Source organism: Coregonus lavaretus, assembly GCF_964263955.1.
Source record: "Coregonus lavaretus genome assembly, chromosome: 5".
Lineage (NCBI taxonomy): Eukaryota > Metazoa > Chordata > Actinopteri > Salmoniformes > Salmonidae > Coregonus > Coregonus lavaretus.
Genome location: NC_139992.1, coordinates 44,788,793 through 44,800,958, shown reverse-complemented (window position 1 = coordinate 44,800,958; position 12,166 = coordinate 44,788,793). Strand labels below are relative to the sequence as shown.

General features: G+C 43.0%; 1 protein-coding gene across 1 annotated transcript; it reads right to left on the bottom strand.

Annotated features, from left to right (window-relative positions):
- Positions 1 to 1,018: 1,018 nt before the first annotated feature.
- Positions 1,019 to 8,094, bottom strand: LOC311129276 (platelet glycoprotein 4-like; the record flags this gene model as incomplete). Its single annotated transcript, XM_084161565.1, has 12 exons — positions 1,019 to 1,189; positions 1,340 to 1,394; positions 1,493 to 1,566; positions 3,253 to 3,371; positions 3,701 to 3,885; positions 4,729 to 4,798; positions 5,012 to 5,061; positions 5,974 to 6,065; positions 6,287 to 6,433; positions 6,966 to 7,113; positions 7,451 to 7,611; positions 7,972 to 8,094. 12 exons carry the CDS (start codon positions 8,092 to 8,094, stop codon positions 1,019 to 1,021), a joined length of 1,395 nt encoding a protein of 464 aa, XP_084017691.1.
- Positions 8,095 to 12,166: the final 4,072 nt, after the last annotated feature.

Below are 12,166 nucleotides of genomic sequence, written 5' to 3'. Positions count from 1 at the left end.
ACTTAATATTCATTTTCAAACAGCCACACATCTTAGAACATATGGCTTAGAAAGAAAATGGTCGCCTTACAGAGTGCACTGGTGCAGAGAAGGCGAGAGAGCTGAGGAGTATGAAGGCAAGTAAAGATGTCTCCTTCAATCTCAATGAAACACTTTCCTCTGTTACTTTACGGGGGGCCAGTATGAAAAAAAAAATAATAATTATGTATGCACTCACTAACTGTAAGTCGCTCTGGATAAGAGCGTCTGCTAAATGACTAAAATGTAAACAGAGGTATCAAAGAGCCCCGGGAACCAGCAGATGGTTATTTAAAACCCCATAAAACTAAGAGAGGGTTCCTGCTGGGCAAAAACAGTGCTTTCTCACCAAACAAACCCAAGTGCCATGCAGAAACCACAGAATAACCATCCGTATGGGGGTGTTTTCACTATCATTTTGATTTACGGGCCACATGAGGTGAAAGGGAAACTGAATAATTTGGCTTCAAATGTACAATAGAGCGGTTTATTCCAGCAATGAGAGAACCTAAGCTGGTTACTTCCCATGGGGATATGGACCAGTTTTGCTAGACTCATGCCATGTTCATAACCCTAGTTAAGACCCCTTGAGAAGCAGGGTATCATAAAACAATTACTTTACTTCCTCCCCGTTCCTGCCTCCATTGATATTCATAGCTCAACTTCAGTGTGAGCCAAGATTAAGCTGAATACATTTGAATCAGCATTGATTTATTTTTATTGGAGTCATGAATGTTAGCTACATGAATGTTACAGCAATTTCAACCACTGTATATTCTAGCTTTCAAGATCCCTGACCAAAATCTAGCAAATCAAATTACAATTACATGAAAGAACAGTTTATAATAATTTTTACAAGAAAATGTACATTCTAACTCACACAATGCCTACAATATATATTTACGTTGTAAATAACATTGAAATTAAGAATGTGCATGATATTAACACTGATATCCGTGTACCCGCGCTGTTCCTCTGTTGTACAGCTGCATTGTCCCTCTCACGCAAGCTTGTTGTCGTTTCTGCTTACCAAACAATGGGCCACTATGCAGAGTACAAAGGCTGATAACCCTAAGCCTATCAGTGTGAACTGCACCGTCTCCAGCATGTCAATACGAGATAACAGCTCCTTCTTAAACCTGTCTGCTGTCTCGTCATCCAGGGATGCCGTCTGCAGAAACAGACAGTCATTGAGGTATAGCATTTACAGAAACGAGAGGTTATATACTTAGGAAATACTTAGGGAATATGCAATAACAAAGGCAAGTTAAAGCTTTAGAAGTAAGACCTGGCAGCAGTAAATACAACTCAAATGACTTACCTCGTTTAGCCAAACTATAGGGAATATGGTGTAATCCTTCACTTTCTTTAACACCCTGGAGAATATGTAATGAGAGAGAGATGTTATTGGATGAGTGTCTGTATATACAATAGTAAAGTACAGGGAAATTATAGACCAAGACATTAAACCTACGTGATGATCTTGGAGGGGCCATACATCATGTTCACCTGCAGTCTCTTAGCGAACCTCAGACTGAACCCTGTAGTCTGACAGAAACAAACAAACACCAAATCAAATCAGACTCACATTTATTCCCACAGCAATTAGGCCTACTGTACTGTACATGCCAGGAACAGACAATTCCAGCCGCAATTCCAGCCTTTAGCCCACACAGCATGTTACAGCAACCCATGGTGGTGTGTGTTTCTGTCTGTGGGTGTATGTAGGTCCCCTGTCAAAATCAAAATAGATGCAAATGCAAAAAGGGTGTAGCTTATTAAGAGGCCAGCACATGAATACCATGTGTGCTAAGACTTGCTATTTTTTGGGGAGCGTTAGCATATGACAGATGACTGCATAGTGCCCTCTAAGCTCATCACTAAGCTAAGGATCCTGGGACTAAACACCTCCCTCTGCAACTGGATCTTGGACTTCCTGACGGGCCGCCCCCAGGTGGTAAGGGTAGGTAACAACACATCTGCCACACTGATCCTCAACACGGGGGCCCCTCAGGGGTGTGTGCTCAGTCCCCTCCTGTACTCTCTGTTCACCCATGACTGCATGGCCAGGCACGACTCCAACACCATCATTAAGTTTGCCGACGACACAACAGTGGTAGGCCTGATCACCGACAACGATGAGACAGCCTATAGGGAGGAGGTCAGAGATCTGGCCGTGTGGTGCCAGGACAACAACCTCTCCCTCAACGTGACCAAGACAAAGGAGATGATTGTGGACTACAGGAAAAAAAAGAGGACTGAGCACGCCCCCATTCTCATCGACGGGGCTGTAGTGGAACAGGTTGAGAGCTTCAAGTTCCTTGGTGTCCACATCACCAACGAACTATCATGGTCCAAACACACCAAGACAGTCGTGAAGAGGGCACGACAAAGCCTATTCCCCCTCAGGAGACTAAAAAGATTTGGCATGGGTCCTCAGATCCTCAAAAAATTCTACAGCTGCACCATCGAGAGCATCCTGACTGGTTGCATCACCGCCTGGTATGGCAACTGCTTGGCCTCTGACCGCAAGGCACTACAGAGGGTAGTGCGTACGGCCCAGTACATCACTGGGGCAAAGCTTCCTGCCATCCAGGACCTCTATACCAGGCGGTGTCAGAGGAAGGCCCTCAAAATTGTCAAAGACTCCAGCCACCCTAGTCATAGACTGTTCTCTCTGCTACCGCACGGCAAGCGGTACCGGAGTGCCAAGTCTAGGTCCAAAAGACTTCTCAACAGCTTCTACCCCCAAGCCATAAGACTCCTGAACAGCTAGTCATGGCTACCCGGACTATTTGCACTGCCCCCCCACCCCATCCTTTTTACGCTGCTGCTACTCTGTTAAGTATTTATGCATAGTCACTTTAACTCTACCCACATGTACATATTACCTCAACTACCTCAACTAGCCGGTGCCCCCGCACATTGACTCTGCAACGGTACCCCCCTGTATATATAGCCTCCCTACTGTCACTTTATTTTACTTCTGCTCTTTTTTTCTCAACACTTTTTTTGTTTTGTTTTATTTTTACTTTTTTTGTTTAAAATAAATGCACTGTTGGTTAAGGGCTGTAAGTAAGCATTTCACTGTAAGATCTGCACCTGTTGTATTCGGCGCATGTGACCAATACAATTTGATTTGATTTGATTTGAGTTGATTTGATTTAGTTGGGAAGGTCATTTGACATATCCTAGAGGTCAGAGGTTAAAGGTGAATGGATGCAGGGCTCTCACCGGTTCCACATCCAGGAACGTGACGTGATGCTCCTCACTAGGACTAAGGCCCTCCACATCGTCAACCAGGTATGGACTACCATGCAGGAAGTGGGGCAGGGAGATGTAGACTGGTTGTCCTGGTTGAGAAAATCAAAGATGGACCTGGTACTGTATACAGTACATGCATACAGTATGTGTAGAACCAACAGTTTCCCTGACCAGGAAAAACTCTGGGACCTGCTTATAGTCCAATGGAACTGCAGTAAATGCTAGGTGCTATTAACCCTAATTGCTCCTGTAAGTCTCTCTGGATAAGAGCGTCTACTAAAATGACTAAAATATAAATGTATTAGACTTCTGTGCCATTCATACAGTGCTAATAGATGATTAGATCCTATTATGTTATTTATCCGCTGATGCCCAGCAGTGCAGGAACCAGTTAGTGATTGTTGCCTGTGTCCCTTACCGCGAGAGGCGCTGATGTCCAGGACTCCGGCCAATGTGCAGTTCTTAGTGACCACAGAGTCTGTGCAGAAGCACTGGTTGTCTGGGTTGACTGCAGGGGAGGCTAGGGTGAGCGGGGGCAGTTTGAACCGGTACACCTCGATCCCCTTCAGGTTCAGGCTCCTCTCATACTCAGCTGACACAGACCTGAAGACATTGAAGAACAGCGCTGTTAGGAGACAAGGCTCTTTGTTTTTGCGGGGGCCTGACCTCTTGTGGTAATGATTAGAACTACTCTGAGATGCTCGATGCATATGGCCCCAGATCTGACTACAGTGTATGTGAATATTAGGCCAAAGGACATAGTGAAGAGTCCCTTCCAGACTTCAAGGGGGATGATAAACAAGTAGTAAATGCTTATTGGCTGTATGATGGCAATGAACAGGATTAAAGCTGATAGAATATGCCTTACAGATTAGGGCCACTGCAAAACAATCAGTTATCATCTCCACTTGTCTTTGTTTACCATAACACCAGTCTACATTAGATCTGAACATTGATGAGTTATCATTTCCACTTGTCTTTGTTTACCATAACACCAGTCTACATTAGATCTGAACATTGATGAGTTATCATCTCCACTTGTCTTTGTTTACCATAGCACCAGTCTACATTAGATCTGAACATTGATGAGTTATCATTTCCACTTGTCTTTGTTTACCATAACACCAGTCTACATTAGATCTGAACATTGATGAGTTATCATTTCCACTTGTCTTTGTTTACCATAATACCAGTCTACATTAGATCTGAACATTGATGAGTTATCATCTCCACTTGTCTTTGTTTACCATAACACCAGTCTACATTAGATCTGAACATTGATGAGTTATCATTTCCACTTGTCTTCGTATAGCATAACACCAGTCTACATTAGATCTGAACATTGATGAGTTATCATCTCCACTTGTCTTTGTTTACCATAACACCAGTCTACATTAGATCTGAACATTACTATCCACCCCAATATGTAAATGAAGATCACTCCACCTGGTGATGTCAGAGGAGAAGAAGTACAGAGGCTTCTTCTTGTCCAGGAAGGGAGAGAATGACGAGCCATCTGGTGAAAATACAAGTTAGTCAGAACGGTAAAGAACATCATTTAGAATTTCATATATTAACCATGAGAGTATGAGATGACTTAGCAATAATTCTCCAGTATTCTTAATTGGTTTGAAATGTTTTAGTTACGTGATGATAGAGTAAAATGTAATTCAACAAGACAGTGATGCAATGCAAGTTGTCTGCTGCCTGGCTATTTGGGTGACTGTACCTGTGCCGTTGATCATGTCGCAGTATGTGTCCTTCCAGAAAGACACCTTCCTATTAGAGAGAAATGGGCTCATCAGTAAAGCCATCAGTTATTGGATAATATGACCCAGACACACAACTACCTACAATCAGGGGCAGACTGGGACAATAAATTGGCCCTGGCATTTCAAACACACCGGCCCATTTCTTTTCCTTGAGGCCCCCATTCCGGCCAATTTTTTTTCTTTGAGGCTCCCATTATTAGTCAGATAATTATTTTGGGCAAGAAAAACTAGTTAGACTAGGCTAAAAATGGACCAGCCCATCTGGCATTTGCCCAAAATACCAGATGGCCCGTCCGCACCTGCCTACAATCACCAAAGACCTGTGGCTTTACATGGTTTGCCGGGAGAGTTCTACAGATGATGCTGCATGACATAATGTCATTAGACTGAATTGACAATATTGGCAATTCCACAGTAACAGACTCAGATTTTTCACTTTAAAATGTATGCCAAACAAAAAATATTGATTTAAAAGTTTAACAAACCATGTCATTAGACTGAATTGCACAAGGACTACTTTGAACAATGTATACAGAAAATGTCACAAAAACACATTTACTAGAAGAACTGTGCAGTTGCAAATTTTGGTAACAGAATTACGGTAAAATGTCCCTTATTTTGTTTATGCGACCACTTTTTCCAAAATATCTGTTATATATCAAAGATGTCTGCAGAAAGAATGGTGTGTCAGCTATGACATGACACCTGGAGTTTATTTTAATTTTATTTGGGTTATTGAAATTACAGTAGATTAAGTGGATTTACATCCGGTAACGGAATAACGGTAAGATAATTACATCATGGGCCCCTGTTATGATATGGGGGGAAGGTTAGTAAGTACTCATTGCACAATTTTCGATTCCACCCTCACAACAACTCTCCATCAACTTTAGTGTGTTGAGGCTCAAGAAAGACTCACTTTTCCCCCTGCCAGCTGTCAATGATAGACACTTTAGAGATGTCATCCTTGCCTGTGAAGACCCTGTATGGCCCATCATAGGTACCATTGTACTGAGGAAACAGCACACCACATCATGGAACAGTTAGGTAGCTACAACTCAAAAGGGTTTTACAACAATACATTTGATTAAGTTATTCTCACATTTTCAGTGAATGTCACATAAATAATGTAGATTAGTATTTTTGAAATAATGTACATATTCAAATAAATAAAGGATTTGTATTATTCTATATAGGGAAGGTGTATGAAAATGATATGCAGGTGAGCTTACAGGAAAAAAGAGGCCCAGTGTCCCTTTCAGAATGGGGTCTTCGTAACCCCAGAGTATTTCCCTCACTGTCCGTCGCTGGAAGAGTGAGACATTGTTTAACTTTATTGCAGCTTCCAGTGCCCATGGGGGAAACAACTTGTACCCACCCTGAAAGGAAGGAGAAGAAAAATGAAGTTGCATTTCCATTATTCAAAACGAGTACGTTACACAATGTCAGTACGCGTGCATATTACTGCTTCCCCAGCTCATACAGATAGAGGATTACAACAACAACGTTTTATGACTGATATGGTGACATGCGAGAGAGGGCTGTGTCCTACAAATTGCTGTATTATTGCCTCTAGCCGTATAGAGCATTGAACATATAGGATACAAAAGTCCCAATCTGGTATATACATGTGCACTTCAACCAAACATTCACAATAACAACACTGGAGTGTTGCGAGACCACCACAGCCAGACTCACAACAAAATAAGTAGTGGTTTGTAGAAACCGTAAACGCTAGGGCCCCATAACTGTGCTCATACAATCCAGACACTCAGCTCCCTTCAACCCCAGCTCCCCTTATTCTCCTTCTTCTCTCCTCCAGACAAAGTAACCCTGACAGAGGTGGATTACACAACATCCACTCAGACAGGTGGAGAGCCATCACATGGTATTGAGGAGTCACCCACTTACAGCCACAGCCAGGTTGAGAGAGGTGACACTGTCCTCCTCAGACCCCACAGACATGGACGGCTCAAAGATGGCCCCCGCAGGGAGCAGGAAGGAGATGGTGTGGTTCTCTGGGTTGGCCGTGATGTTCTCTTTGGGCAGGTACCGCGTCCTGATTGGTAGAGAGAGACACACGGAGGAGTGTCACACACCCTTTCGTCTCCTACTTTCTCACCCAGTGACTCTCTTGTACATTATATCAGATTAGACTCTAGATTAGATGTATTAAAATAGAGGTGTTTTCTCTTCATCTATATTCATTGTAGATATTAAAGAGCAATTTATAATTCAAAGTCAACCAATTATATTCAGAATACAAAGTGGAGATTAACAACACCATAGGTTTTGTTTCTCTATACAGGGTTGAAATCACCTAACAGAGATTATGCACATCGTATATACATCATTCTGTTGAACTTTTAGAGACATTTGAGTGAGCAGGGACCTACTTGTATGTGTAGGGCCCTTTCTCCACCAATTTTGGCTTTGACCCATTCTCCACCACGTCCAGTGGGTTCTGCACGTCAAAGAGCCAGAACTGTCTGTACAGAGGTACTTCTGCAGACACCCAGTTGTCCCAGGCTGTGGTCCCAGGCTCGATGACCGACTCCTGCATTCACCAGACAGACAGAAACACGTTCTATACAGTGCCCTGGTTTTAAGTAAAGCAGCAATCTTTTCACTCATTTATTTAAGTTATGTCCAAAGTGGCTGTCAACTTTTTAGATGCATTTGGAAAATATGACCTGGGACCTAGTAACGCAAGAGATTGAACAAGTGGAGAAGTTTCTTTCACTTACTGTTTATAATCTACACTCATGTCCCTTTCTTGCTAGCATCAAACCACTTTTTCCTAAATGGACCTCTCAGAAATCCTCTATGCATAGCCTATTTCTATTTTTCTCTTGACCACCTCTCATGCTTTGATTAACATCCACAATGTTTACACCTCTAGCAAGCTGACACTCACCGTTGTAATAGTCTCACGGATGATATTGTTCCCCACAGGGATAAGGATTATACCTAATATGGCCACCGCAATTCCAGCCGCAATTCCAGCCTTTAGCCCACACAGCATGTTACAGCAACTCATGGTGGTGTGTGTTTCTGTCTGTTGGTGTATGTAGGTCCCAGCAGCAGCCGTGCCAGTGGAGAGACAGAGAGACTGAGACTGAAGGACAAGTACAGACAGACATAGCTGGTCATAAACCAGGCAGCCCACTGATAGGAGGTATATAATAATGTCACAGCTGGGGGTTGAAGGTTGGGTGATGATGACTCCTGGCCCACAGGTATCACTGTACTATATGACAGCTGATTAGAGCTCTGCTTAACTGAGGAGGAGTCTAGAAGGAAGGAGATGCTCTGAGAGGCACTGTGATTTATGTACCTTTAAATACAGAGCAGGTGTCTTTATATCGTGTTGTGTTAACTGGATATTCTATTCTAATATTATTTCCTGATGGGGTGAAGATTGCTTTAAACTCTCCCCCTGCTTAGTGGAAGAGATGAGATGGTCACTGTTGGAGGTGTGTCAGAGGAGACGAATAGGGTACTTTTCAGGGAATTTGCAGAGCTTTATCAATCCCATGCTGATAACGAAAAAGAAGATATGTTATCTTGATTCTATGATTATGGCAAACCATGCTTATGACAGCCATACATTTGAGTGATATTGGAGTTATCTTCTCCCTCGGTCTGGTCATTTGTCAGGTCATACAGTATGTGGGTGATTCTGTGTCACAAATATGCCCCCTGGTGTTACAAATATAGACATACATATTTTGTTGAACAGGTGTATTCATTATTGCAATACCGTATTGACATCTGTTATTCAGATGTTGTTATCTTAAAGTTCATAGGTTCCTCCTCTTCCCTCCAGGTGACCTTCAGTCCAACATCCATATCTCTACTTTATTAACCACCCTGACCCAGAAGAGGCTGGTGGGAGGACCTATAGGAGGGCGGACTCATTGTAATGGTTGGATTGGAATTAATGGAACGGATTCAAATGTGGGGTTTCCATGTGTTTGATACCGTTCCATATATTCCATTCCAGACATTACAATGAGTCCATCCTCCTATAGTGCCTCCCACCAGCCTCCTCTGCTCTCCTGACCTGCCACACCCTGTTGTTCCCCTTTACGGGCAGCAGGTAGTCTAGTGGTTAAGAGCGTTGGGCCAGTAACCGAAAGGCTTCTTGTTTGAATCCCTGAGCTGACTAAGTGAAAAATCTGTTGATTTGCCCTTGAGCAAGGCACTTAACCCTAATTGCTCTGGATAAGAGCGTCCGCTAAATGACACTTTTTTATTTTAATGTATTTAATCCACAGGAGGGCATCAAACTCCACCTGAAGAATCACTACAACAGGTGCACAAAGCTGGGCCAAACATGAATAAAGCTTATGTGTGATTCCTTTTTCAATATGCCAAAGCAGCATATGCATTCCACATAATAAACTACTATCTGAATGAGGAAGTTCAAGCAAATGTTAATTGACAATAAAAAATAAATACTGCCAGTAAAATATTGGTTGAAATGACTGGTCTTTCACACATTGAGATACTTCAGGACGACGCCATCACCACAGCAGCCTACCACAGCTATGTGTTATTACTCTGCAGTCTGCTTGGCTTCCTCCACTCCAGTTTTCATTCTCATCTTCACAATAAAAGTTCTAAACCCATTTCAATGTTTGTTCCTTGCTTCGCAAACAGGCACATGAGCATGCCTCTCTTCATGTGAAACCTATTGGAATAGTTACAATATATTAGGAATTACATTACAAGATGTATTAAATTAAATCTAGTGAATGCAGTTATATTTAATGACATTGCAAGACTGGGGTCATGACTAACATTACCATTTCAGACTAATGCCACTCCCGTGTGGCTCAGTTGGTCGAGCATGGCGCTTGCACCGCCAGGGTTGTGGGTTTGATTTCCACGGGGGACAAGTACAAAAATGTATGCACTCACTACTGTAAGTTGCTCTGTATGAGAGTGTCTGGTAAACTATTAAAAGATGCAAGGTTCTCAGTTCAGTCTTGTTTGCTTTTCATTTCACATAGGTTGGAAGAGCTGTAAAAGCTTTTTTTTTTGCTGTAAGCTGTACCTCTGTGGCGCAGTGTCTGTCAATGAGAAGATTGTTTAGGAATTGAATTAGTATGCATTAACCCATTGCGCCATGCCATCATATCTAACCATGCAAATTATCAGAGGCTTGAATATAATAATTGCAGGATTTGAAACCATGCCTCACATGTAGGAGACACCTGCATTAGCCCTTGTCCTGTTCTTCTGGCTTCCCCAATACTCCTGTTTATGTTCTCCTTTTCTCAGGGGAGCCAGTGCCCCCATCTACCCCTCCCCTATGGGGTGTCCCTGCCAGTACACCATCCTGGGCAACCCCAGCCCACATACCAGATCCTGAATCCAGCAACATCTCCTCCCACCACCGGAATGGACAACACATCGACCTGTGAAGGAGAGACAGACTGAGTGGGGCTTGAACCCACATTGCAAGGAATGTGATCTTCAAGTGCTGGGTGTGTAAACCCCAGCATATACCTCATGAGCCACTCCTGAGATCTGACAAGTGCTCATCCGTGATATTTAACCAGACAAGTCTAAAACACTTAAATACAAAGATCTTGGGAAAAGCTGGAATTCAAACCCATGTTGGAGTTGGCTGGTGGCTTGCAACTCCAGCACTAACCTGTTGAGCTATCGAGGAACTCAGGGGTTCAGAGTTTCAAATGAGTATTCATCCCTATGTTCTCTTCACCTGCATTCTCCTAGGCAGTGTAAGTGAGAGGCTACTAAAGGCTCCAGTGTATCAGTAAGTGAAAAAGATTGCGTTCATGGCCAAGTTTCATTTTTTTGATTGATATCCCAACATGTTTAATTTTGGATCTTGCTGAGGACTTCAGCATATTCCGTTGGTTAGTTTACTGCTTGGGGTCGAGTGTTGGTTTGTGAAGATGGCCCCCTACTGTAGGAAGTAGGTTATAATGTTCATTCACAGCACCACAATTCAGGAGAGGGACAGTATAGCTAATTAGACTGCTGCCCAGGCGAGAGGTTAGAGGTTACAGGAGCAGCCTAGAGAGAGTCACTGTCCGTCAGGTCTCTGCTCCGGTTTCACCATCCTCTCAATGTCCTTGCCCACATCTGGGTCCTCAATGGTAGGAGTGATCTGTGGAGACAGAGGCTTCCACAGTAGCCTTTTTTATATCTTAAATCAGCTTAAATTGGATTACATTGTGAGAGAATTTGATATTTTATATGATCCTCAAACTTTTATCAAATTTATCGGTATAAATTTAATTTATCCAACACCCGGCTCACCAGAAAACTGAATTGGCAGCTGTACAGGACTCTCAGTGAATAATTCCACCTTTGTTGTCCAGAAACAACCATTATTCATTTCTATGCAACCATCCCTCAAAGTGTGCCTGAATGGCTTACGTTTTTCAATATGATTCAAAGGGCTTGTTGAATTCAACCTAAGTTTAGTTTAGGTGAATGGCTGGTGAAGGGAGTTACATTATGGCTTCCCGTTGACCAGGTTGGCACGGATACATTCACAGAACGGGTCTTGGGGAGACCTCTGACAATCAGCACCTTCCTGAAAGCAGCCACTGGTCCAATGGTCTCTCTGACCAGGCTCACCATCTCCTTCACCACATCTTCCTGGCTCTTCTGTAAGACAGACAGACCACAGGTCTGCAACTGGACACAGACATTTATAAGATTCACTTTTCTTCCAATTCGAGAACGAAGAAAATATTGCCAAGAACAGATTAGTTGAAAAATGGGTGCTGGCGCTTTCCATTAGCCAAGCTGTAACGCTGTATGGAGCCATCACATACCACGTTACAATTCTGTAGCTACCTCTTCTACTCTCCTCAGCACCTGACCTGTGGCTGTGGTCACAAAGGGAAATCTGTTTATAGGAAACCATTAGAATAGCAGGGGTCACCACCATTATTTTGCATGTACTACTAAACATCGCCATTTGAAAGTGAAATGTTATGTAAAAGGCATGCAGGAAATGTTCCCTGGATGCACCACCCTGGGCCCAGTTTCCCAAAAGCATCTTAAGGCCAAGTTCATCTTAGAACCATAGGATCATATGGTTCTAACGATGAACTTGGGCATTC